This window comes from Dermochelys coriacea, chromosome 2, assembly GCF_009764565.3.
Source record: "Dermochelys coriacea isolate rDerCor1 chromosome 2, rDerCor1.pri.v4, whole genome shotgun sequence".
NCBI lineage: Eukaryota > Metazoa > Chordata > Testudines > Dermochelyidae > Dermochelys > Dermochelys coriacea.
In genome coordinates this window covers 268,560,728-268,586,342 of record NC_050069.1, presented here as the reverse complement: position 1 = coordinate 268,586,342, position 25,615 = coordinate 268,560,728, and the positions used below count along the sequence as shown (strand labels likewise).

The 25,615-nt window shown below is 45.1% G+C and overlaps 1 protein-coding gene and 1 long non-coding RNA gene across 2 annotated transcripts in view; both read left to right on the top strand.

Annotated features, from left to right (window-relative positions):
* Positions 1 to 25,404, top strand: part of ELP6 (elongator acetyltransferase complex subunit 6) — a 30,362-nt gene extending 4,958 nt beyond the window's left edge. The window contains exons 2-5 of the mRNA XM_043509802.1: positions 19,157 to 19,284; positions 21,120 to 21,312; positions 23,776 to 23,922; positions 24,891 to 25,404. Of these exons, the coding sequence (XP_043365737.1) occupies positions 19,157 to 19,284; positions 21,120 to 21,312; positions 23,776 to 23,922; positions 24,891 to 25,019 (597 nt within the window). The 3' untranslated portion in view covers positions 25,020 to 25,404. The remainder of the gene's footprint in view (positions 1 to 19,156; positions 19,285 to 21,119; positions 21,313 to 23,775; positions 23,923 to 24,890) is intronic.
* Positions 10,745 to 12,756, top strand: LOC122459079. The gene is made up of 2 exons (XR_006279538.1): positions 10,745 to 11,480; positions 12,105 to 12,756. It is a non-coding gene; the product is annotated as an uncharacterized LOC122459079 (long non-coding RNA).
* Positions 25,405 to 25,615: the final 211 nt, after the last annotated feature.

Sequence of the window (25,615 nt, the reverse complement as noted above, 5' to 3'; positions counted from 1 at the left end):
CACCTGGAGTATGACCAAGGAGGTCAGAGGGAAAGACGGAGCTTGAACAAAGGGGTTCACTACAGCTTGGCTGGGCTCAGGGCTAACCAGAATGGACTGTGCTTTAGCCTTCAGTTCACCATGCTACCTACAGGACTTCCTATGCTGTGTTCCACTTAATGAATAAACCTGCCTGTTTTGACAATGCTGTGTGAGTGTCACTGCAAATGCTGGGCACGGTGCATTAATCCCTGCAGAGTGTACAAGTCTCCAGGAGTCTGTCTCAGTTGGACTCGCTGAACAGAGCTCATGGGTGAAGCAGGGGTGCTGAAGGCCCAGAGTCCAGTCTAAAGAGGCCATGAAGCTGTCACAGACTGTTCCAAAGTTGGGAGCATAGCACTGATTGTGTGGAGCCATGATATACAGTAAGATGGCACTTCTCTAGGACCTTCCAAGAGAGACCTTTGGCTCTCCAAGCACTTTGCGAGCATTACAGAATTGTCTTTCAAAGCCCAGTGAAACAGGCAAATATTGTGCCCATTTTATAGATGGGGAAGGTGAGGCATGGAGAGGGTAAGTGACTTCCCCAAGGTCAGCAGGTCAGTGGTAGAATTGGATATAGAACACGACCAATTTGGTCAACTTAATGTATCCTCTCTACATAAAAGCACATCATTGGAAACTTATTATGTCTACTTTAAGATGAGGTATGATGTGATGCTGCTACGATGGAAATGGTGATAACAGTCACATTAAAATGACCATTTTGAAATAGTTGCATTTGTTTGTTAGCTTCATGATTATGTATTATTTCAAGAAATAAAATTGGATTTCTTTGTGACTTCAGAGCAACACAACAGTCTGAAGGGTGAAACAAAATCTAATAATTTGTACGGGTATCACTGAAATGTAATAGAGCTGGAGACATTTCTAGTCAACATCATTATCATCATTTTGTTTATGGTCTCTGAGAGAGGAGGGGGATTACCACAGTTTTTATTTCTTGGCATGTCCACAGTTCGGTGAAGCGACGATTGTTCTGATTACAGATACAGTTTATTGTGCACCAATCTCTACTGCTGCAGGCACAGATAAGGCCTTGTAGAAGGTCAGGTGCCATTGGGCCCTTGAAGAATCCAGGAAATAGTTCATCATCCACATTTTTCCATCCGTGTTGCAATGGTGATCCAATATCTGGTTTACCTATTTGTGAAGACATACAGTCTTTAAAAAGAAAAGGAGTACTTGTGGCAGCTTAGAGACTAACAAATGTATTTGATCATAAGCTTTCATGAGCTACAGCTCACTTCATCGGATGCATGTAGCTGTAGCTCACGAAAGCTTATGCTCAAATACATTTGTTAGTCTCTAAAGTGCCACAAGTACTCCTTTTCTTTTTTGCGGATACAGACTTACATGGCTGCTACTCTGAAACATACAATCTTTGTTTGCCAAGATGCTCTTTTGACATGCTCTTCAAAACTATCCTCATATGGTGGGAATTTGGCCAGTGACAGGTCCTTTTTGATGTGAGGCACAAGTAATTCAGAGCTCTGTGGGTCTCCTTTTCTTTCCCGCTCTGGTCATACAGCCCTGCTACCAACTTGCTGCAGAAATTGCGGCTTGTCTGTCACCTTCTACCAATTTGGCAAGATTGCTGAAGTGGTAAGCTCTCTTTATTTTGACACATTAAACACATATTTTCCCCCCAGAACCATATAGGGATGACACAGAGTTGCATCCTGTTAATGCATGAACAGCAGAAGTCAGGAATAAGTGCATCATAAATCATATGCTCAGGTATTAAGCAACAGCTTGTCAGTTGTGCTGGTAATGATGCCTATTTCAAACCACATGTTATGTATGTTCTATTTTTGGAAAGTACTGAACAGCAAGGATCAAAATGTCTGTATCAGGACACTAAGACCCAAAAGCCATGATGGCATATACTGCATGGAGGAGGATCCTTGTATCTGCTTCCTCTTGAGTGGAATCTGGACAAATCTTGGGTTTCTTCAGCACCTCTACTCATGACAGACTTTGCTACTTCATCATTAGAAAAGCTTCCTGCAAGAAGGAATGAATCTATTGGGTTTGCACCATATATTTACACAGAAATTTTGCAAATGACTGCTTGTTGAATGCCATGTTTATAAACATTTTCCATGGAGGCACAGGTTGTTCACCAATCACCTGATATTTCTTGCACCCAACCATAGATCCTGTCCAGTGCTGACTTTCTGCAGTTTTCACAGAGTTACTGTTGCCATATCTGTCAAAGACTTAGATTACAGAATTAGCTTTGTCAAATCCTTTTAGGATCTGCCTCAACGACTCAGCAGCCAGTTCATGGAATGTGTGGAATTCCTTTCCAGACATCATTTGTGTGATAGCCTTGTACGCTCTGATTTTTGTTTGCATGATTGTAGCTCATGGATTCTTTCCTCTTGAGCTTCCAGCTGATGCCCTCATTCAGCTTTGTCTGTTCTTATAGTTGTTCCCTCACCATGGAAAAGGGACGTAGGCACAGGTCCTCTTGGGTGACTGAGAACAGTTGCCATTGAAACATCATCTCTGCATCTTGCGAAGGACGTAGCTCTGTGGAAAACAATTTCTGGACAGACAGCTCTTCTGACTATTCCTCCCTTGCCAGTCTTTAATTTGGTCGTCTTGACCGAGTCACTAAATGTTCTGATACCAGATTTCTTGACTGGGCTGAAGAAGCTGTGTGTCCCATCAGAATCAAGTGCATCTTTCATAAATCTCTCCATTTGTTCTTCACCAACACCTGTTTCAGCAGAGACTCTTGCACATCTCATGTTACATGCACTAGATATGCTGGTAAGCACCTCTGGATGTGATTCAGGATGAAATGGGTTTGTTATATTATTGATGACATGGTTGAAAAGAGCTGTAACATGATCTTCACCTCTTTTCAGTGCAGAGGCAAGGACTTGTTTGTAGACTTTGTCTTAACTACTTCTTGTTAGGCTATTTCTTTCTCTCCTAGCCTTTACATATTTGTAATATGAAGCTGTGTATTGTCATCTCAAACGCTAATCTGACCTGTGCATAAGTGTCACTGAATTAAAAGGCAAATTTCTAGAATATTTCAAAGGCTACTACTGCATGTATGGGTAATTACAAATTAAAACCTTCTAACATGTAAACTAGATGCTATGTTGTATGTATAAAAGCTTGCAAATGGAGAGGAAGCATTAGACTAGGAATTCATTTACATTGTATCTACCCCGTACAGTACAAGCTATGGACACGCAAGCTATTGCTACTGGTGCACAACCTTCAGTGTGAGACTGATCTGGCCAGCAAATTTCAACTGGAAACACAGAAAACTATTACAGTCACTTGTGAATACTTTGACAATTAAAAATAATAGAATATCAGGGTTGGAAGGGACCTCAGGAGGTCATCTAGTCCAACTCCCTAAGTAGAATATCTGATTTGAAATATACCAACATGAAGTGTTTTCACAACTTTTAATATTTGCTGTTTTTTGCCACATGCTAAACAGCTTCTTCATTTCTGAAGAAAAAATACTTGCCCAGGCAAAACCATTCAAAATATTTTAATACATTGTGGTTTGGGAGCTCTGACCAATAAACACCACATTAAGGTGTTGATATTAACTTAAACAGTAAAAACTGTAGCTATAGTCATGTTGCAATATTTCTGGAACTATGGAAAAAATGGCTCTCTCATTTTGGGTACTATTGTTTCACCTCATTTACAGGCTTATGGCACTACTTTATAGTTCCACATCATACCCCATGTAAACATACATAAAATACGCTTTCAAGTGATATATGATATGGGTTTGTGTATGGCGAGTACATTAAACTCCAAAAATAAGGCCCTTTTTGGAGAATTTCCACATCCCTCTTGGTTCCCAGTACACCAGTCTCTTACAGACACACCTCAGTCCATCTAGTGGCCCAAAACTTTGGCTGGTACTTTTCAGAGGATAAGCCCGTTGTCTCTTCTAGCATGGCTGCCTGAACCATATCTTAGTCCCATGGTCACTACTATGTAGGCTTCCTGAGCTTCCCCTGTCAAGTAGGGTGCTAGCTGTAGGGCCCAGGTTCCCTTTTCCAAACCTGCACCCATAGCTACTCTTTCAAAAGTGACCAAGAATCTGTCAGGGTCATCCGCAGGGCTTGTTTTACAGAGGCCTAATGCCTGTGTCCGGTTGTCGTATGCTGCAGCAGGACTCACCGCACCTTGGAGTGTCTGCTGCTGTGTGGGGGTTTGTTCTTGCATAAAATCCTGCGGGCTTTTCTGTTGCTCAGCCTGCCCTGCAACAGGGGTTGTCTGTCCAGGTGGTGGGTGTGCTGGAAGGCTTGCAGAGTCTTCTGCATCTCCTTCTGCTGTTCTCAAAGCTATTGCAATGTCTTCCATTGCCTTGACTGGTGAGCCTCTGCACCAGCTGCCCTATCAGGTTCTCTGTCAGCATGAATAAGGCAGATCTCGGACAAGCCCACTGTTGTGACAGGGCACGGCCCTCTGGTCCCGTCTTCTGTAAGTGGCTCTGACACCTCTGCTCTGTAACCACCACTGTGTACTTTATTTGTGTTTGTGTTAGTTTAATCAGCCACCACCCTCTTTCAGTTCCATGCAGCAATTCTCTTTAGTGTCATATAGTCATAAGAGAGGGAAGGGATCTCTCCACACAGAGACCTTCCTTTGGCCCCACCTGGCTCCTGCACTTACTTCCTGTGCTCCTTTTCCACTCTTGCAGTTAACTGGATAATCAGCTCCTCAGATCTCCCCAGCCCAGGCTGCTCTAGTAATTAGTCACTCTTTCCCTCAGTCAGGCCCTCTCCAGGGGAACTATTTGGATTTCCAGTGACCAGAGTGCTGGTTCAGCTGCAGGTTCTCTGCACTGTTACAAGGGTGGAAAAGATGCTTGTAAAGCTGATGTGTTCTGTGCCGTGGCCAGTGGGTTGGGTTTGGTGCTTTATAAAGCAATTGCAGTTTGCTTCTTTCATTTATTTATTTGTTTTGTATTCCCAGTGCACACAGGGGTCTTAGTCACAGACTAGGACCCACAGTGCTGGGCAATGTACGAACACAGAACAAAAAGATGGCCCATGTCCCAAGAGGCTTACAATCAAAGTATAAGGCAAGAGACAAAAGTTAGTGCCCAATTATTCCCTTAAAGAAAAGGAGTACATCCGATGAAGTGAGCTGTAGCTCACAAAAGCTTATGCTCAAATAAATTTGTTAGTCTCTAAGGTGCCACAAGTACTCCTTTTCTTTTTGCGAATATAGACCAATACGACTGCTACTCTGAAACCTGCAATTATTCCCTTTTAATAGGAGATAAACGGGCTGAGAGCTCAGACCTAATGAGAGTGGAATGAATTTTCCTTGGTAAGATGATGAGGTTTCATGTAAAGTTTTATTTTCTCCTCCCATTCACACATTCTTAGGAGGATTTTAGTAAGAAAATAGCACCTACAAATTAGATTTCCACACTTCAGCCCAAATCAGCCTCCGGTGGACTCTGCTGGTTCTGTGGTTGCTGTGACAGGGAGCAGTTCTCACCACAGCTGAGGCAGCTGGAGTGGGGAGATTTGCAGCCAAGCTGGCAACTCTTTACCTTGGGGAAAATGCATCATGTTAGAAACTGTGTTAATTAACATGATGTTAAACATCACTTAGCAGCTATGGTAGACAGAGGCAGTGCCCTAGGGATAACCATGTCTAGCTGTGAGCGTCCTTGTTTACATTAAGGGGAAAATCACATTGGTTAATATAATTTCTAACCTGATGCAATTTCCCAGTGCAGACAAGGCCTGTGTGTTTGTTATTAATAGGTGTTGCTGTCATCTCTCTCTCCTGGGAAACTCTGAAAAAGTGAGAGAACAATGAGGATTAGTTGGAGCATGTGTGTGATGCAAATTGAAATGTTTTGTTCCTCACTGCTCTGAACAATGTTATTGTCCATAAAGGGATGTGCTGAAAGGAACAATCCAGTTCTTCCATGGGGAAATCCAAGAGAGAGTTAAATCTATTGATAGCTGTCAGCTGACCTCCTGACTTCGGGCTCAGTTCTCTGAGTTAATCTTGTAACTTCAGGATTCTTTGTGTGGATGCTAGTCCTTTAATTCCTCGGAGGCTCTTTGACATTGAAGGTTGTGCCATAGATTATTTAACCCTCCCTGGATTTGCAATAAGATCTTGGATCTGACGCAGAGGTTACATCAACTTCTGTCTAAATTAACACACTGTCAATCTTAATACAGGTGTTTCGTGAATGGATAGTTTCACTATTAGACTTGGGCCTTGTTTACAGTGGGGATTTTCCCCAATTACAACTATCAGTGTAGCTGCACTAGCACAAACCCCCACTGGAGGCAGGCTAAACTGCAATCTGCATGGATGCAGTTTACTCTGATTTCACTCACCAGTTCAAATAATAGCATGTATAGTATTTTTGCCTGTCTGTATTAGGGTTTTGCACCTCTGGCTGAAATCCCCAGTATAGGCAAGGAAGGCCCTTATGTAGGGGAGGGGCTATTATAAAAAGCAGTATCCGGTAGCTCAGCACAGGATTATTAATTGTACTTAAGAATCAGGCCCTTCCTTAGATCCTATAGCCTGTATGTGAGTAGAGTCCCATTTAAGTCCAGATGAGTAAAGGCTGCAGATTGGACTCTAGCGCTATCTATTAATATTTGATGATCTTTGTGCAATTTTATATGTATAAATTATGTTAATTTTAACAAAAAGTGGAGCCTTTGGCCCACTGACACTAATATCTCCTAGCTAAAATGTTCTGGGCACAGAGGAGCTGATTACTAAAATGATAATCCTGTTCTATTTAGCAGGATTTGGAAGTCAAAGACATAATAATAATTGCATCATATATTTATGAATGAGGCTTCATTCCAAAGGATCTCAAAACATTTTAGAAACTTAGTGATTGTTAATAATTTCTGTTTCTGCTGGAGGCTGCATTGTGCTAGGTTATGGACCAAAAAAGGTCCAGAAGAACTTAAAATCTAAAGGGATGGCTTTACTCACTATGGAAATCACAGCTTTAGCACAGAGCGAGAAATTCTCTGCTGGTGTAAAGCTGGCACAGTGGCAAGTTACACCAGTGGAAAACTTGGCCCACAATCTCTTTTATTACAGCCTTAGTGCGGTGATCACAGAATCATAAGAATATTAGGGTTGGATGAGAGCTCAGTAGGTCATCTAGTTCAATCCCCTGCTCAAAGCAGGACCAACACCAACTAAATCATCCCAGCCAAGACTTTGTCAAGCTGGGCCTTAAAAATCTCTAAGGATGGAGATTCCACCACCTCCCTAGGTAACCCATTGCAGTGCTTCACCACTAATATCCAACTGTGACAAAGTTCCTGCTCTACCTTGGTGGGTCTTGCGCTTATTGGCGGATTTGCTCGCCTTGGAGCTTCACGGCAGCCCTCAGCTTGGCCGTTTTTCTGAATTCATGGTCCAGGTCGACTCCTCCTGTGTCTGACCAGGAGTTGGGAGGATTTGGGGGGGAACCCAGGACCACCCTCTACTCCGGGTTCCAGCCCAGGGCCCTGTGGAATGCAGCTGTGTAGAGTGCCTCCTGGAACAGCTGTGCGACAGCTACAACTCACTGGGCTACTTCCCCAGGGCCTCCACCCAACACCTTCTTTATCCTCAGCATAGGATCTTCCTCCTGGTGTCTGATAATGCTTGTACACCTCAGTCCTCCAACAGTCTGCATTCTCACTCTCAGCTCCTAGTGCCTTTTGCTCCCAGCCCCTCACACATGCACCACAAACTGAAGTGAGCTCCTTTTTAAAACCCAGGTGCCCTGATTAGCCTGCCTTAATTGATTCTAGCAGCTTCTTGATTGGCTGCAGGTGTTCTAATCAGCCTTCTTAATTGTCTCCAGAAGGTTCCTGATTGTTCTGGAACCTTCTCTGTTACCTTACCCAGGGAAAAGGGACCTACTTAGCCTGGGGCTAATATATCTGCCTTCTATTACTCTCTTATAGCTATCTGGCATGACCCTGTCACACAACCTAGACCTCCCCCACTGCAACTTGAGACCATTGTTTCTTGTACTGTCATCTGCCACCACTGAGAACAGCCTAGCTCCATCCTCTTTGGAACTCTTCAAGTAGTTGAAGGCTGCTATCAAATCCCCCCTCACTTTTCTCTTCTGCAGACTAAATAACCCCAGTTCCCTCAGCCTCTCCTCGTAAGTCATGTGTCCCAGCCACCTCATCATTTTCATTGCCCTCCGCTGGACTCTCTCCAATTTGTCCACATCCCTTCTGTAGTGGGGGGACAAAAACTGGACGCAATACTCCAGGTGTGGCCTCACCAGTGCCGAATAGAGGAGAATAATAACTTCCCTTGATCTGCTAGCAATGCTCCTACTAATACAGCCCAATATGCCGTTGGCCTTCTTGGCAACGAGGGCACACTGCTGACTCATATCCAGCTTCTTATCCACTGTAATCCCCAGGTCCTTTTCTGCAGAACTGCTGCTTACTCTGAAGTGACTCTCCAAAGAGAGCCTGGTATGTTTCCCTGTTTCTTGTCTCATTGACTCGAGAACAAAGTTTGCTCAATTTACAAGATAAAAGATGTTTAGTTTTCTTTTTTCTAAGTGCCAGCACTGCCAAGTCAAAGCTGGGTTCCTAGTGCCTGCTCTGCTGGTGATGACCTTCCATCAGAACTCTTAACAGTTCCACTGCTATTGCACAAGTAACAGTAGAGACCTGCTCCCCCTCCTTGACCAGCATCAGTTTTTTACCAGAGAAAAAAGTCATGGAAACTTGTTGTGGTCATTTAAAGTTGCAGATGAGATTCTGAATACATCCAGAGGAGCAGCGTCATTGAAATCAGTATGGTTTTGTAAGCTCTTTGGGGGCAGGGATTGTGGTTTTGTATGTGGCGTAGTACCTCACACAATGAGACCCTGGATTTTCAAACGACAAGGGACTATTAAATATTGCATGCCATTCAATTTTACTCAGATACCTCTTCGCTGAGCCCAAAGATTTTAGTTCTACTAAAGTGTTTCAGACCCTGGGAGACAGGCAGAGAACAGGAGAGATCAAGGTGCCACCAAATGCCTGAGGCCTCTGCAATGGGAGGGAATTGATTAGATGTGATCTGCCAGGTTATCCCAGCTGGCAATCTTTGGCCCATGCTATAGAGGAAGGTGACCTCTCCTCCCCCCAAGGTATCTGCCAGTCTGACCTGGGGGTAAATGGACATATTTGGATTCGGGAAGGCATTGTTTTGAGTCTAAACATGTGAAAACGACATGCCAGCCAGGCATCTAGACAGAGGATTCTCTGTACCAAATCAGAGCTCTGGTCCACCCTGTCCGGTCTCCCATCTCCAGCTCTGGCCAATCTCTCATGCTTCTGAGGAAGGTGAAGAGAAACAAACCCAGAATACAACTGGCTAATTGTGCTTCAGGAAAAAACCTTCTTTCCTGATCCCTGCAGGATGAAGCCATGGTCTTTAAGGAGAGCTGAAAACATTATGAGCATGTTAAGGGCAATGCAGGCAATTCTATTCTCCCCGTGGCCCATGAAGGAAGGCAGTGAACAGGAGGATTCATAGATTCCAAAGCTAGAAGGAACCCTCATGACCATTCAGTTTGAGGGCCTCCCTCCCCACTTAGAATTTCTGCAAGAAGCTAGAGTAAAGAGTATCTTTTAGAAAGATTTCTAATCTTGCCTTAAAGGCTCCAAGCAATGGGGACTCCACCACCTCCCCTGGTAAGCTGTTTCAGTGTCTAATCATCCTCCCTGCTAGGAAACTGCATCTTATTACAAGGTTGAATTTGTCCAACTTCAACGTTCAGACATTGGACCTTGCTATGCCTTCTTTATGCCTTCTAAAGCCCCCCACCGTCAGCTCTCTTGTTCATGTGTCAGTACCTGTACACAGTGATCATGTCACCTCTCAGTCTTCTCTTCGATAAGCTGAATAAGTTGGGCTCCTCAAGCCTTATACTGTAGGGCTTGTTTTCCAGTGCCCGGATAATTTTTGTGGCACTCCTTCTTGAAGTGTGGACAACAGAACTTGACATGGTATCCTAGTAGCAGTCTTACTAATGCAGTGTACAGAGTCAAGATCACATCTCTTCCTCTACTTGATATTACCCTTCTTACACATCCAGGGATTGCATTAGCCTTTTTTGCCCCAGCCTTGCACAGAGAGTTCATGTTGAGGTGATTATCTATGATAATCCCTAAGTCCTTCTTGAAGTCACTGCTTCCCAAGAGAGAGGCCTAGTCTACACTACAAAGATATGTCACCTTGCATCGACTTAAATTTGTCTCCTGTCAGCGTAAGTGCCCAGTAAAACCACCTCCCTGAATGGCACAGAGTCATGGTCAATGCAATGGGAGTGTAGACACTTCATGACCTATGTCGACCATAACGGTCCTCTCACAGCTATTCCACAATGACAGACAGTGACTGCTCTGGTCACAATTGTGAACTCCACGGCCCAGGGGTCACGGACACCAGGAGCCTTCTCTCTTCCCATTTAAAATCTCTGTGAATTTTTGAAATGCTTGAATCTTTGAATTTCTGATTGCCCAACTTGGTGAGCACAGCTAGCAGCTCTTTCTTGTTTGTGTGCAACTGCCTGGCCAACCATGCTGGTTACACGCTGTAGACATGCTCCTGTCTGGAGAAGACAGGAGGTATGGGATCTCCTAGGCGTGTGGGGAGAAGAGGCTGTGCAGGTGCGAGTATGGAGCAGTTGTAGAAACATGGACATCTATGAGCAGATTGCAGAGGGGAGGCAGGCGAAGGGGTATGACGGGGTCAGCAGCAGTGCCATGTGAAAGCAAAGGAACTGTAGCAGGCTTACCAGGAGCAGTAGCGTAGCTAGGGGGGAGCGGCCGCTCCCCCACTGAGCACAAGTGGTGCCTTGTCAATGTCTTGGCGCCTTTTAAATTTTCCCCTGTTGAGGGAACAGGGGGAGCGATCCAAAAAAAAGGTGCCAACCGCTGCGGTGCTTTTACTCACCCGGCTCACTCCGGGTCTTCGGCGGCACCTCGGCGGTGGGACCTTAAGTGCGGCCGGAGAGACCCGGCGTGAGTGAGGGCCAGCCATCGGAGTGCCGCCGGGTGAGTAAAAGTGCCGTAGCGGTTGGCACCTTTTTTTGGATCGCTCCCCCGGTTCGCTCTGCTGGCTACGCAGCTGACCAGGAGGTCAGGGAAGCCAACAGTCGATCTGGTGCTGAGCCACAGAGCTCCTGGTTTTCTGACGAGTTGCATGCCATACTTGGTGCAGACCCCACCAACACCCTGCAGAGCGCCTTGGATTCCTCTGAGGAGCCTGAGATGCAGACCCCTGCTGTGAACAGCGAGGAGGAGGAAGAGGATGGGGGAACATGTGACCAGGAGCTCCAGCTATGCTGTGAGCCAGGATCAGTTTGAGACTCCACCACAGTCTATTAGTCCCAGCGGGTGAGCCCGATGCAAAGAAAGGAACCTTGGGTAAGTGTGTGAATGCATTGTCCATTACAGTGTTTAAATGTACAGTTGGCTCCTGACCCCAACTTAACAGAACACAGGGTTCAACTTTTATTTAATTTGTTCCTAGTTAAAGAGGAAGCAGTACAACAAATAGAAGAAGAATTTTCTGCTTTTGGTTCCCCAGCAGTGTTAGGCAGGGGGAAGGACATGTGGAACAGTTTGTTTATGTGCACAGGGATGTCCCTTGAATCCTCCTGAGAGGTTGCAATGAAGCTTTTATGCAGGTATTCTGCTCCTCTCCCGAAGGGATGGCAGCCTTGTTTCTTCCGCTCTGGTAGGACACTTTCCCACGCCACTCCGTGATGACTTCAGCAAGCACCCTTGCAGTAAGCAGGCTAGTGGCCTATGGGCCTGCGGGGCTTCAGGACACCACCAGCAGCTGTGTTCTCTGAGTCTTTGTTACCCTCAGGAAGGAGAAATTGACTAAAATCACCACCGCAGTGCTGCGCTGAGGTGCTCCAAAGCTGTAGTGTCAATAACCATGTCTTGTTTAAAACTTTAGGGGAGCAAGGCAAGGGAGTTCAGAAACTTAACTTTCGCTTTCTGCTTTGACTATAAATATGATTCTTCTGCCTTTATCTATAGCTGCTGCCATTGTGGCCTTGGGGGGGGGGGTGCCATCTCCACAGCCATGGAATGCCTGACCATGACAAGGAGGAGAAAGAAGAGGACTTGGGAGATGTTCAGTAAGATCCTGCAAGCAAGTGCTGCATCAGACCGTGAGCGCATGGCACAGAGGATGAATGTTATAGTCACTATGGAGAAAGAGAAAGAAAGTTGACGGGAGAAAGCCCCGGAAGGAAAAAGAGAGGGAGATGCACCTGGACATGATAGGGCTTCTTCAGCAGTAAACACAGATGCTGCAGACTCTTGTTGACCAGCAGGTGGTTCAGAAAGCAGGGGCTCACTTCTCTTTGCAGTCAATGGAAAACTCAATTGTAGCATCTCCTTTACCCGCCCCTCCTACCCCCTTCCCGAAATTTCTTCATGACATCAAGGGCTGCATCCCTTCCATGCCACACCAGCAGACCATAAGGACAGCTTCACATACACTGACCTGTGAGAGCCCTGGGTGCTATATGTGTCGCCAAAATGGTCTGAAATGGACATGAATGTTCTTTCCTCTTGTTAAATTCTATCCTGTTAATTTGTTTCAAAAGTTTTTTATTTGCTTTTAATTACACAGATGTTTTTTGCATTGGTTTTGTTATTCAATAAAATTCTATTTTTTGAAAAATAACTCATCTTTATTACTTCATAACATAAACTGTAGGATGCCTAGCAGAAGCGAAAGCACACATTTGTTGTTGTCCGGTGTGATAGAACTCATAGGATCTGTGACATACACAGTGTAATAATGATAAATGTACAGCAAGCAGTGCACAATGAATAGGTGCAGTGACAGTGTTATATTCATAGATGGGGTGCTCAGTGCACACAGTCCATAACAGGCCCCAAAATTTCAGGGCCAGGTTGAGCATTGTCTAGCACACCACATTACTGTGACTGACTGTTAAAGTGGTCTTTCAAGGCTTCCCTCAGCTGCATAGCTCCACCTTGGCACAAACTTCTAATAGTCCTTGTGTCTGGCTGTTCAAACTCAGCAGACAGCCACTCCACCTCCACGCTGGTGGCAGCTTTTACCCTTTGTCTCACAGATATTATGTAGGACATTATGTAGACAGCTGTAAACAATGGGATTTTTTTTTTCACTGAGATCCAATCTTGTGAGTAAACAACACCAGCATCCCTTCTATCGAGGAAAAACACATTCACCCATCACTCTGCACCTGCTGAACTGGTAGTTGAATCTTTCTTTGGTGCTGTCGAGGTGGCCGGTGTATGGCTTCATGAGCCAGGGGAGCAAGGGATAGGCTGAGTCCCCCAGTATCACTACTGGCATTTCAACGTTGCTAATGGAAATCTGCTGCTTGGGAATGAATGTCCCTGCTTGCATCTTTCTGAACAGTCATATACTAAAAATGAGAGCATCATGCACCTCCCCTGACCAGCCAGCTTTGATGTCAGTGAAGCTCCCTGGTGATCCACCAGCACTTGCATAACCAGAGAAAAGCAGGCCTTTCTGTTGGTGTACTCTGTGGGCAAGATGTGCTGGGGCCAAAATAGGCATCTGCATGCCACCTATCACCCCACTGCCGTTCGGGAATGCCATTGCTGCAGATCCATCCACTGTGTCCTGTATGTTGCCAGGAGTCAGACCTGCATAGCAGGAGATGATGAATGGCCCACACACTTGCATGACAATGGCCCCCATGGTGGATTTTCCAACTTCCAAATGATTTCCCACTGACTAGTTGCAATCTGGCTTTGCTACCTTCCACAGTGTGATTGCCATTTGCTTCTCCACTGTCAGCGCAGTTCTCATTCTGGTCTCCCTGCACTGGAGGGCTGGGGCAAGCTCGGCATGCAGATCCAGAAATGTGGCCTTGGGCATCTGAAAGTTCTGCAGCAACTGCTTGACATCCCAAGCCTGCATTATGATTCAATCCCACCAGTGAGTACTCGTTTCTCGGGCCCAAAAGTGGCACTCCACTGTCTGTAGCTGGCTCTGTGAATGAATGCCTCCAGCAATCTTGAATTGGTTCTTGCTATGTCTTACAGCAATCTGTCCTCCAAAAATATTGTCATTTTTCCCTGTGGCTACAGTTCTTCTTGCAGCTCTGCAAATACCGGAAGACCATTCAACTGTGTTTGCAATGCTCGTGACAACAGCATAGAGCTGTGTAGGCGCCGTGCTTCTGTCAGAGATGACAGACAGCAAGAGGTTCCGTGTGGGTCTGTGGGACTTGAAAAAAAGGCACTAAAATTATGGGATATGAAAGGTAATATGGGATGGAGAAAGTTGCATGATGAGAGCTTGACCCCTAGCTCCGAGTCATTCCTGTGCAACTCGTTTCTGCCGCATTGTGCATTGCAAAAATATCCCAAAAGACAGTGCGCCACATGATAACGAATTGCACATGGGATACCTACCCATGGTGCACCAGCGTGTACATTGACACAGGCACTCCTGGTGAGTACGTGCTGTGTTGATGCAAGGAGCCAAGTATGTACATGTTTGAGCAATATACTAACTGTGGCAGCTGTATGCTGACAATACTTGCATTGACCACAATTTGTAGTGTAGACCTGGACAGAGTTTCCCTTCCTGTAGATAGAACCTGCAGTCTTTGTTCCCAGGTGTACTACCTTGTATTTGGCTGTATTAAAATGCATTTTATTGGATTGTGACTGCTTAACTAGGCAATTTGGATCACTCTGTAACAGTAAAACTGCCCTCCTCGTTATATGCTACCCTATCAACCTATGTCATCTGCAAACTTTACCAGTAAAGATTTGATAACATTGATAAAAATATTAAATAGCATTGGCCCACGAACCGATCCCTGGAGACCCTGCTAAAAACAGTTCCGGTCATTGATAACTCCAGATAGCAACTACATTTTGAGATCCGTTAGTGACCCAGTTCTTAAATCCATTTGATATGCAATATGGGCCCTATTTTTTTTTTTAAATCAAAATGTGTCATGTGGTAACTAAATCAAGCTTTGGCAAAATCCAAGTATACTATATCCACACTGTTGCTTCTATCAACCAGACCTGTCCCCCCCTATGTTTGTTTGATAAGACCTACCTTCCATGAAACCATGCTGACTAGCATTAATTGTATTTTTAGCCTCTGTCCTCCAATTCTTTGTCGATAGCATCCCAAATTAACCATTCCATTCTTTTACCCAGGATTGACATTGGACTAATCAGCATATGATCACTCAGGGTTTTTTTAACACAGCTCAGCAATTTGTCAAGTGGGTGGCAACTAACTACGGTTAATGTAGGTTTTTTGGTTGTTTCTATCTGTCATGTAATAGAATGTTTGGGGGGGTTTTCGCCTGGAAATTGGTTTTTCCCTGATGTGACTTCATGGTTGCATAATAGGCTTCAGTAAGATTTCCATTCCCACCCTGTTTTCTTGGCAGGATTCTAGTCGGTAAATATCACCTGCAAGCTTGATTTCCATGCTTTTTGAGTCCAAATCAGCCTCTGGTGGAAACTGCCAGCCGTGTGGTGGGTGTGACAAGGAGTGATTTCCAGGCAAAATGAGGAAATCTGCAGCTGTGTGCCAGTCATTGTGTGTGTGTGCTACTAATGAGCGTTGCTGTGATCTGTCTCTCCTGGGAGAATGTGAAAAGTGAGAGGCCAGTGAGGCTTAGATGAAGCATGTGTGAGATGGCCTCTGTCAGAAGACAGGATACTGGTCTAGATGGAACATTGGTCTGACCCAGTATGGCCGTTCTTACGATACAAACTGAAACATTTTGTTGGTCAACCCTGCACAGTGTGGCTGTGCTGAAAATGAAAGGGCCACGTTGAAAAGAACAATCCTGTTCTTTAAACAAAGAACCCTTTCCCTTGGACTGATTGCAAAATCACAGCCAAGATTCTAGCCATGGGTTTGAATGATTTCTTTCCAGAAATTTGCACAGGAAGATTAGCTTGTCTTAATGAATGGCAGAGTCAGGGCTGATTTAATGAAAGGAAAAAGATTAATCTGAATCTGCTACTTATCAGACACCCCCAGTAGCCTTCACTAGATTAAGGTATTTGTCAAAATTTCCAACCCTGTCAACTGTTAGTGATGGAAAATGTTGCACCAAAACCACATTTTCTATACTGCCTTGTACAGTCCTTGTCTGGCACCAGCGTTGATGAATGACATTCTCTCCCCAGCATTTCAGCTGGGAAAGGAAGCTGTGCAGATCTGTCTCTCATATTATTAGCAGTGCACATGTGGCAGCTGATAAGCTCTGAAGGAGTGCATCCACAAAGAAGAGAATGCGAGGTTAGCCTTCCTGGAAATGACCTCCTCCTTATCTTGCGAAACCTTGTCTATTCTCTCCCACTGCTGCCCTCTGTGATAAGGTCTTTTGGGAAAATGCCAAGCTTCCAAAACAGCTGGAACTAGTCACTTGTAGTGAACATCTCTTAAAGACCAGACACTCACACTAGCTTTTCCAAATAAGAAAGCGAAAAAAGCTGAAATCTATCATGTTGCTGCCTAAATTTTGATTACCTAATAAGGGAGGGTGTAGATGTAGCATGGTGCTAGAAATCAGGAGACTATCCCTGGTTCGGCCACAGACCTTGCTGCATAACCTTGGGCAAATCACTGCATCTCTCTGTTTCCCCTTGTGTTAAATGAGGATAGCTTCCTAGGAGAGTTGTGAGGTTCAGATGATGTATAATGCTTATTAAGCAGTTAACTAAGGGTGTAGGAACATAGCTATTTTTACCCTTCTCCCTACTGTGCACATTAGAAACTTCACAAATTAATGTCTGCCTTTGGATCCCATCTCTCTTGGGAATCCTGCCTCAGAGGATTTCAGCAATTCTCTCAGGCAGATATACACACTTAGCAACTCATCTAAGAAAAGAAGCAATCTTTCTCACTACGTTACAGTTACCATTGTTGTTGTCAACATATGCCAGACCCACTAGTGTATCTCTCTCCTAGCATTAAAGAATTAACCAATCCTAGCCTGGCTTGCCAGTTGTGAGTAGTGAGCAATACCATATTGAAACAAGGTTTGCTGCACCCTTTGGTAAACTTTCTATCTTATCCTCTCTCCTCTAGCTTCCTATTGTACTGATTAGCAACCCAATTTCTAGTGAGCCAAAACACTGAAAAACTGTCTGCACTAATTTTCCTCTCACTCTCTCGTGGAGCAACCTTCATTTCAAAAGTATAGTCAGATCAGTGCGTAAAAATCTTATGGCTAGAACAGGTGCTTCTGAAACAAGATGATAGAAGAACGTGTGTTACTGAAGTAGCTTTGGTTGATTATGAATGTAACAAGTGCTGGATTTCTCCCCAAAACATTGTGAACCAGAGATGAATATGCCTGGCAGCTACAATGTACTCAACAAAAGAGAGCCATATTGATAAAGGGAAGGGGGATGTTCTATTGGTTAAACAATGGACTGGGACTCAGGAGACTGGGACCTTTGTCCTGGCTCTGTTGTTGACTTTGACTTCGTGGGAAAGTCACCTGAGGCCTGACTTGGAAAAGTGCGGGGCTTTTTGTAACCCCAGTTGATGTCCATGGGAGCTGCAGGTGCTCTGCACACCTGAAAATCAGAGTCTGGACCAAATGCACTCCTGATATAGAAGTCCCATGAAACTAATAGAGTTACGTCTGAGGTCAGTTTGATCTCTGCTGCCTCAGTTTCCTCATGGTAAAATGGAGATATATTTAACACAGGTTGTTGTGATGCCAAATAATCAATGAAGAAATATTACAACTGAAGTAACATAAAGTTTTGTACCTTGGAACCCATGTAATGGAGACTTAATTGTAATAATAATTCCTCCCTAGCGGCTGCCAAGAATCCCAAAGCGTTTGAGGCAGGGATTGGGTGGTAAAGCACAGGACTGGGTAGGAACCCTGCCATGGCAGGGAACAGCAGAGTAATCTCTGATGTATTTTTACTTTCTATAAATCGCCCAGCTACTGGGTTGGCCTGGTTACAGTGCTCTCCATAACTGCAGGCACACCTTGCTTGTGGGCGGTAGCTACATTGGACAAATTAAGGTTGCCAAGTGACTGTTGTTGCCACAGTGATGACTAAAAAATTTTTTTAAGAAAGTGGCAATCATAAGTCCTCCACCATCCTTGGAGGCCAGATAAGTGAACTGTTCACAGCAGAGCACCTGGGGGAAATGATTAGCTCAAACGTGGAAAAGTACAATATCAGCTCTTGGATACCATGCTGCTGGGTGCTGTAGAAGCCCTGAGATAGCCCAAAAGATCGACATTCCATAACCTTGTTACTGCATACAATGGCTGCCTCCCTTCACGGTTTACTGGCTTGTCTCTGGAGCCCTGACTGAGTGGAGGGTTTGCATGGTGCACATCTGGCTGAGGGGACAGTTACTGAGCACTGGGTGTAGAGGAGAGTTCTGTGACCTTCTCAGTCATTCCTCCTTTCTTCCCATCCCATACTCTGTCTTGGGAAGTTCAGAGACAGCTTGACACAAGATCTAGTCAGGCTGGGTTCACAGAGAGCTAGTGCTAAAATGCCCTGATCCTCCTGCTGCCAAAGGAGAGGTACAAAGAGCAAGTGTTCTTGCATGTGAAGCAGTAGACAATCCAGAAGGAGAGCCTGTCTCACCACAGGATGGGGAGCCAGACATGCCTAGATTCTAATCTGGGCTTTTACGCACACATTCTAGCTTTGGGCAACTCATTTCACTTCTCTGGAGTCCCCAGCTGTAAGATAACAGTGATCCCACCCATGATGTGAGGACCCATTTAATTAGTGTGTTTTTAAGGGTCTGTGAACTTGAAAAGCCACAGAAGGGTTCAGTGTCTGGGTGTTGCTATTCCTGACTGTTCTTTGGGACCGTCTGCTGAAAACATGGGAAGCTAAATGTCCAGCAGTGTGTGAAACAGAATTGTCTGTTTGAGTGGATGTGCAAGATCCAGCTGGGTATTGGCTTTATTAGCATGTTTAGATGAGACTTTATCAAAATAGGCCACAGATCCACTTGGGACTCCACTGGCATCATTCTTCTGCAGCTGTTTGCTTGTGTAAGACGATATTTCCCCCTCCTCCAGGGAGTCAGTCTGACCGCAGCAAAAGAGCGGGGACAGCTTGTGTTCTTGGAAGGCCTGAAATCCTGCTTTGACGTCTTGTTTGGTGAGGAGCAGCATGTGGGGCAGACCAATCCCCTTCAGTTTATAAGGTAATGCTCTGGTGCTTTGGAAGAGGTACAGCCAGTAACTCTTGGGATTAGAAATGTTGCCACCTGTTGTGATGCTGAACTCTGTCTAGTTCCTGGTATACCGCTGTCTGCATCACAAACAGCAAGACACCTAGCACTAACTGGCCTCACACTGCAGCAGCAAGGTGAAGGATTGGGACTGAACCCCCCTCTGATCCCTCCTGTGCCGGGCAGGGCAGAGGCAACAGTAGCTGGGCAGTGAGTGTGTTAAGTTTGCACTGCAGCTGTCCAGGCCGTACCTGTTGTGTGGCTAAATAGAATGAGTTGGTCTCATCGGCAGTCAGTCCAGCAATTCTCACTGGCATTAAATTCACACTCGCAAATGGAAATGAATCCAAACCCTGAAATACCCACACTGCTAAGATTATCCCTTCCCCCCCTTCTTCTGGCTGCTGAGAGAGCGACTGTGCTCCAGGTCATCCTCTCCCCTGTTTCTGCCTTCCTTGCACTCTCTAGTCTGCCAGTGAGCTGTAAAGGTGCTGAGTGAATTACTGAAACTAACGAGCTAATTAGTGGGGAATCTTCCTCTGTTCTGAAGCTCAGCTGTATAAGCCACCAGGGCAGCTAAGGACATAGCCTTGCAGTAGGGATCTGCTATTACGGTTTCTAATGTATAACTCCAAAGGCCGGTTTCTGTAGACACTTGACTACGCACTGCATTTGTCCCATTATATTAGTTTAGAAGCAGACAAAATTACGGCAGTGGGACCCCCAACTAGGGTGGGTACAGTTATACGTAGGGCCCTACCAAATTCACAGTCCATTTTGGCCAATTTCAGGGTCAGAGGATTTTAAAAATCATAAATTTCATGATTTCAGATATTTGAATCTGAAATTTCATGGTGTTGTCACTGTAGGGTCCTGACCCAACTCTGATGGCAGCAGCGCAGAAGTAAGGGTGGCGTGGTAGGCTATTGCTGCACTGCTACTGGTGGGGCGCCGCCTTCAGAGCTGGGCACCTGGCCAGCAGGCACTGCACTCCGGCCACCCAGCTCTGAAGGCAGTGCAGAGGTACGGGTGGCAATACCGTAAACCCCCCCAATCCTTTTTTGGTTCGGGACCCTCAGTTTGAGAAATGCTGGTCTCCCCCTATGAAATCTGTATAGTATAGGGTAAAAGTACACAAAAGACCAGATTTCACAGGGGGAGACCAGATTTCACGGTCCATGATGCATTTTTCACAGCCTTGAATTTGGTAGGGCCTTAGTTATAGCTGTATAAAGGTGCATGTATCAGTGCAAAGCACATTTATGCAGGTATAACTGCATCCACATTAGATAGGCTGAACTGCTGTAACTGCAGGCATGTCTACAGCAGAGCTGGAGGTGTAACTTCCAGCACAGGTAGACCGATCCGCACTAGCTGTGACTGAGCGAGCATGCTAAAAGTAGTGGAGCGGAGGTTGCACTGGCAGCGGGATGGGCTATCCACCCCAAGTACAATCCAATCTGAAACTCTAGGCATGTACTCAGGGTGGCTAGCCCCTCTTACCACGCATTCAGCTGCAGCATCACTGGTGTTTTTATTGTGGGTGTGTTTACCTGAGATGGAAATTCCAGCTCCAATGCTGACATATCCCTTATCTGCTTCTAGACCAATATCCCCACCGTTAGAGGTTTTTAAGAACAGGATGGTCTAGCTTTACTTGTTCCTGCCTCAGTGCAGGGGCCTGGATTTGATGACCTCTGGAGTGTCCCTTCCAGCCCTACATTGTGACGATTCTGTGCTACAGTTAATGCAGTACAAAAACCACGTTGAGACCAGGCCAAGTGAGAATCTCCTGTTCCTCTTTCCAGCGAAGATGGCTCCAACCTGAAAACCATGTATGAGTTTGTCCGGACATCCCTGATGGCCTCTGGTAGTGATTCCTGGAAATGCCCCGTGTTGCTGGTGGATGATCTCAGCGTCCTGCTCAGCCTGGGTGTGAGGCCAGTTGATGTTTTGGATTTCATCCATTACTGCAGAGTTGCAGTGTGCTCCCAGTTAAAGGTACTGCTGCGTCTCTCCTTGTAGTGTTCTCAAAGTTCAGTGCCTTTACGGCCTGGCTCGCTAGGTGGTGCTCTTCCCTCTGTCAGTGCTGCCGAGCAGGGGTGACCAGGCACCGTGCTCTATGGGGATGGGTGGAGTTCCTGACTGCTTGTGGCTATTAAAGATCCTGTGGCGCTCCCTGTGTGGGTGGGGCTTTCCCCTTTAGGATCCTGACCAGATTCTAACTCGTGCTATCTACCCAAATTCCCTCCGCTGTTTCAATTCAGTCTAGACAAAGATATTTCAGAGTGCCCATCTGCGTAGTATTTAAGTGCCAGGATGCAGCTATGTGATACAGTGTTCGTATCCTGTCCTAAAGTGTGGTGTAGTGTTGCTGTGTGCTGTTAAACATTTGCCATGTCCCACCCCAGTGGTGTTTGCATTTCAGTAGTCAGTCAGTAAAGTGATGAGTATCCCTTCTTCCTCCTAGGGTATTGAGGCGTAACAGATTAACAGCTGTAAAGTGATTTGAGTTACTTGGATGGAAGGAGAAGTTTCTATTCTCTTCATTTGGTAATCTGTCTCTTATGACAGGAGTGAGGTGTCCTGTGCTGAAGCTCCTTGGTGTTTTTTGACACAACAAGACCCTAAAGTAAACGAAGCCCTGCTTTGTCACTGACCAGAGTGGAAAGTAGTGGGAGGAGGGGGAAAAACTCCTATACATCTGATTTTTAAAGGGATAGTAGTCTTCTGATGGAAAGAATGGATTCACTAGGTGAAAGGGCCAGTTGAGAGCAGAATGTGAAAGAGGACAACTTGAGGATGGAGGTTGGGGGAAAGAAAAACCCACACCCACTGCTTTTTAAACAAGTCAACTTTGTAATCACCGAACGGCACCGTTGTCCCCTGTGCCCACTAAGGAGAAGGGCTGGTGCTGTTACAGCTGGCTCAGTTTCCCTGGAGTAAATGGTTTCATTTTAATTGGGAAAAAAATATGTACAGCTTGCAATCAGCAATTTCATAGTTTAAGAATGAAGTTATAAAACCAAAGGCAGTTGGAACATAGTCCAAATTTCTCTCCTTTTATATACACACCGAGTGTGTCATCAAAGGAAAATGCAGAGTTTTAACAGTGTGTTCCCAGGGACCAGAACATTCAGGATCTTTGATCACTGCTCCAGAGCCATTCTTTCGCTAGTCCTGAAAGCATCTGTGCTGATCCCTTCAGATATAATTTCAACAACTGGTCTCTCACATGCTGTTAGCCAGCGAGGAATTTTCTTTATCTACATTATTTCAAACTGGGTATGAAAGGAATAAAAGATTGATTCCCAGAGCTAGTGTTTCTTGAAAAAATAGCTCCTCAGTTCACTGCAAAATTCAAGAGGTGGAGGGAGAAAGCAAGGTATTAATCAGAACAAGGTGATTTTAATGGTCTGATATCTAGTGACTTTTCAGAACAGAGTCTTAATTTTTAGTTCTGGTTATTAATGGTCTATTGGACTTAAGATCCACCACTGCTCCCTCAGTTTAGCAGGGCTTTTAATTATTAGTGAACCTAGCAAGTGCCAGATCATGGACAAATGTCACTGTCAATTCCAGGATAACTCCCATTGATTGGGATGGGAATGGAACAACCACTTACACAGTTCTGAAACGTTACCCCAAGTCATGCATACTGTTTTTTGAGTGTGTGTGAATATAATCCAACTTCAGAAGTTCTCCTTATCTGTGTACAAGTAACTCCTGAGAGTATTGCTGCTGAAAGAATCTTAAAATACCAAATCCACCTTTTACGGTTTATGCAGTGTTTTCCCCTTCTACGCTATAGGACATTGGGGGAAATCACAAAAATAGACTAGTCAGCATCCTCTTTTTATTCTCTTGCTGGCTGCTAATGCTGCAATGTTTGGGATGAAAATGGTGCCAGTGAATGTTTGCTTGTTTGGAATACTGTTTGCAAAGTAATTTAAAAATAAATAAATAATATAAATATTTTTATTTCTGTACAAGGTGTTTTTTTTTTCTTTTGGAAAACTTTAAATTTGGGCCAGAATTTGACTTGACTTTAAATGTTCAGTGGGCTGAGGCAAAGACTCTCGTGATATATTTTTAATGGAACTGTTTTTGGATTTTATAAAACTTCTTTCTTTTCTTTCACCAAATTAAACATTGGACATAATCCCCCAGGCAATGCCCCTGTAGAGTAGATGTCTGCTTGGCCAGGCAGATCAGTTTAACTAACACTGGCTGTTTTGTAACAAAGGTTTGATGTATTTTTAGACTTGAGAGTTATATATAAGCTTGGTTATTCTCCCACTTGGCTCTGATTGAGAACCCAGATTGACGCAGATACCATGAAGCTAAGTGGCTAAGTAGCTTAGTTAGCAGTGTGTTTGTGCGAATCCACGTCTCTGATCTCCTCTCATAATCCAGAATTGATTGTCAGAGTCATTAATTCCCATGTGACACTTTCTGTTCCAGGGGAACATAGTGGTGCTAGTGCACAACAGTGATGATTCAGAAGATGAGGAGAATGAACTGGTCGTGAATTCCCTCTGTCACCAGAGCAACTTGATCCTTTGGGCAGAGGGGCTGGCTACTGGCTTCTGTAAAGATGTTCATGGACAGGTAAATCTTGTGAAAGCATTTTCCCTGCTCCCGTTGCTGTCCTGAGACATGGTAACTTATTACATTCACCAATAATGCCTGGCTAGAGCCTCAGGTGCAGCAATGGTATGTTTCATGCAGTTCAAGGGGTGAGGTGCAAATCGGATTTTAAGCCCCCTTTGTAGCTCCTGATGCAAGCACCAGTCTGGCCCCAGCATAATTCAGCAACCTTAGGACTAACTTATTCCCTGCTGCCCCCAGCAGCCAATGATGCTAAAGCACTGTGGCATTGTAATTACATTCCCTTTTCTCAGCCGCATCTCCTGGAGGCTTCCAGTGGGGATGACAGAGAGACACTGCACCCGCTCTCTGTCATCTGGGGCTTCTCCCTATGTTGGGGGAATCAGTGTAGTGGTACAAATCACTGCAGAGTGGTGTAAACCAGCCAGAGCAGGGTTAGGATCTGGCCTGTGGACTTTGCAAATGGCAGAAGTATGAAGTGAAGTCCATGTTTTTGTTAATCTAGTGCTGATGAAAGGGGCTGGACAGACAGCCCTGGAGACTGACGTTCTTTATATAGAACAGCTGCAGCACAGGCTGCACTAGTGCAAGCTTGTGCCCTGATACTAAGGAGATGGGTGTGCTACAAATGTGGAGAAGCTTCTCCAAACTCCCATTCAGTCAGTCTCATCCACAACCTGGCTGGATCCCCTCTGCGGGGGAGAGAGCACTTCAGTCTTGAGGGCCCATTTGCTGCCTGGCCTCTCTGCCAAGCCTGCCACCAAGAAGGAGATTTAGTGCTTGTTAGGATGGCTGCACAGGGTTTTCCAAAATGGCAGTGTCGAATCCTCCAGCCAGGTCAGTTCTGGATGTTAAAGGTTTTTTAACACAAATACCACATCACCTGCTCAGGCCTTTCCCTTGGAGGGAGGATGCTGTTATTGTAGCCACAAAGAAGCAGCTTCTCACTCTTTCCCTTTCCTTTGCAGTTAAAGATCATTCAGAAGAGGTCATCCGAACTGAAAGCAGAGAGGAATCTCTTCCGAATCTACCAGTATAAAATTCAGGACAAGAATGTCACATTTTTTGCCAGAGGAATGTCAGCAGCTGTGTTGTGAATTCCAAGGCACAATTCAGTGCAGGACTTGAGGCCAAGGGGAAAATGGTGCTTGATACCTGGGAAAAAACAGGAGATGCCAGCAATACAGCCTGGGTATTTTTTCAGCAGTTTCCAGGGACAATCCAGTAAATGTGGTGTGAGCAGGATTTGCATTGGCACTAAGTGGCATTTAAAACCCAATCCTGCAGGGAACTCTGTGCAGGTGGGGGGATCTGCTTGAGCTGAGCTTATTGCAGGCTTGGGGCCTAAATCAGTTCCCCTCCCTTCACTGTCCAGCAGCATTCCACTGTAATATACAAAGGGTTCGAATTGCAAAGAAGAGCAAAATGTAATGAATTTTAAATATAACTAACAAACAGGCAGCTGCCATCTCAATAGTCTGATACAGCTTATTGTTGTTCATTTATTTGAAAAAAAAAAGTAGGCCTAGTCCATCAAGATTGCAGTTCCGTTGTGCTAGGCACTATACAAATATTGAGAGACACTACCTGCCCTGAAATGCTTAAAAACATAAGAGCGGCCATACTGGGTCAGACCAAAGGTCCATCTAGGCCAGTATGCTGTCTTCTGATAGTGTCCAATGCCAGGTGCCCC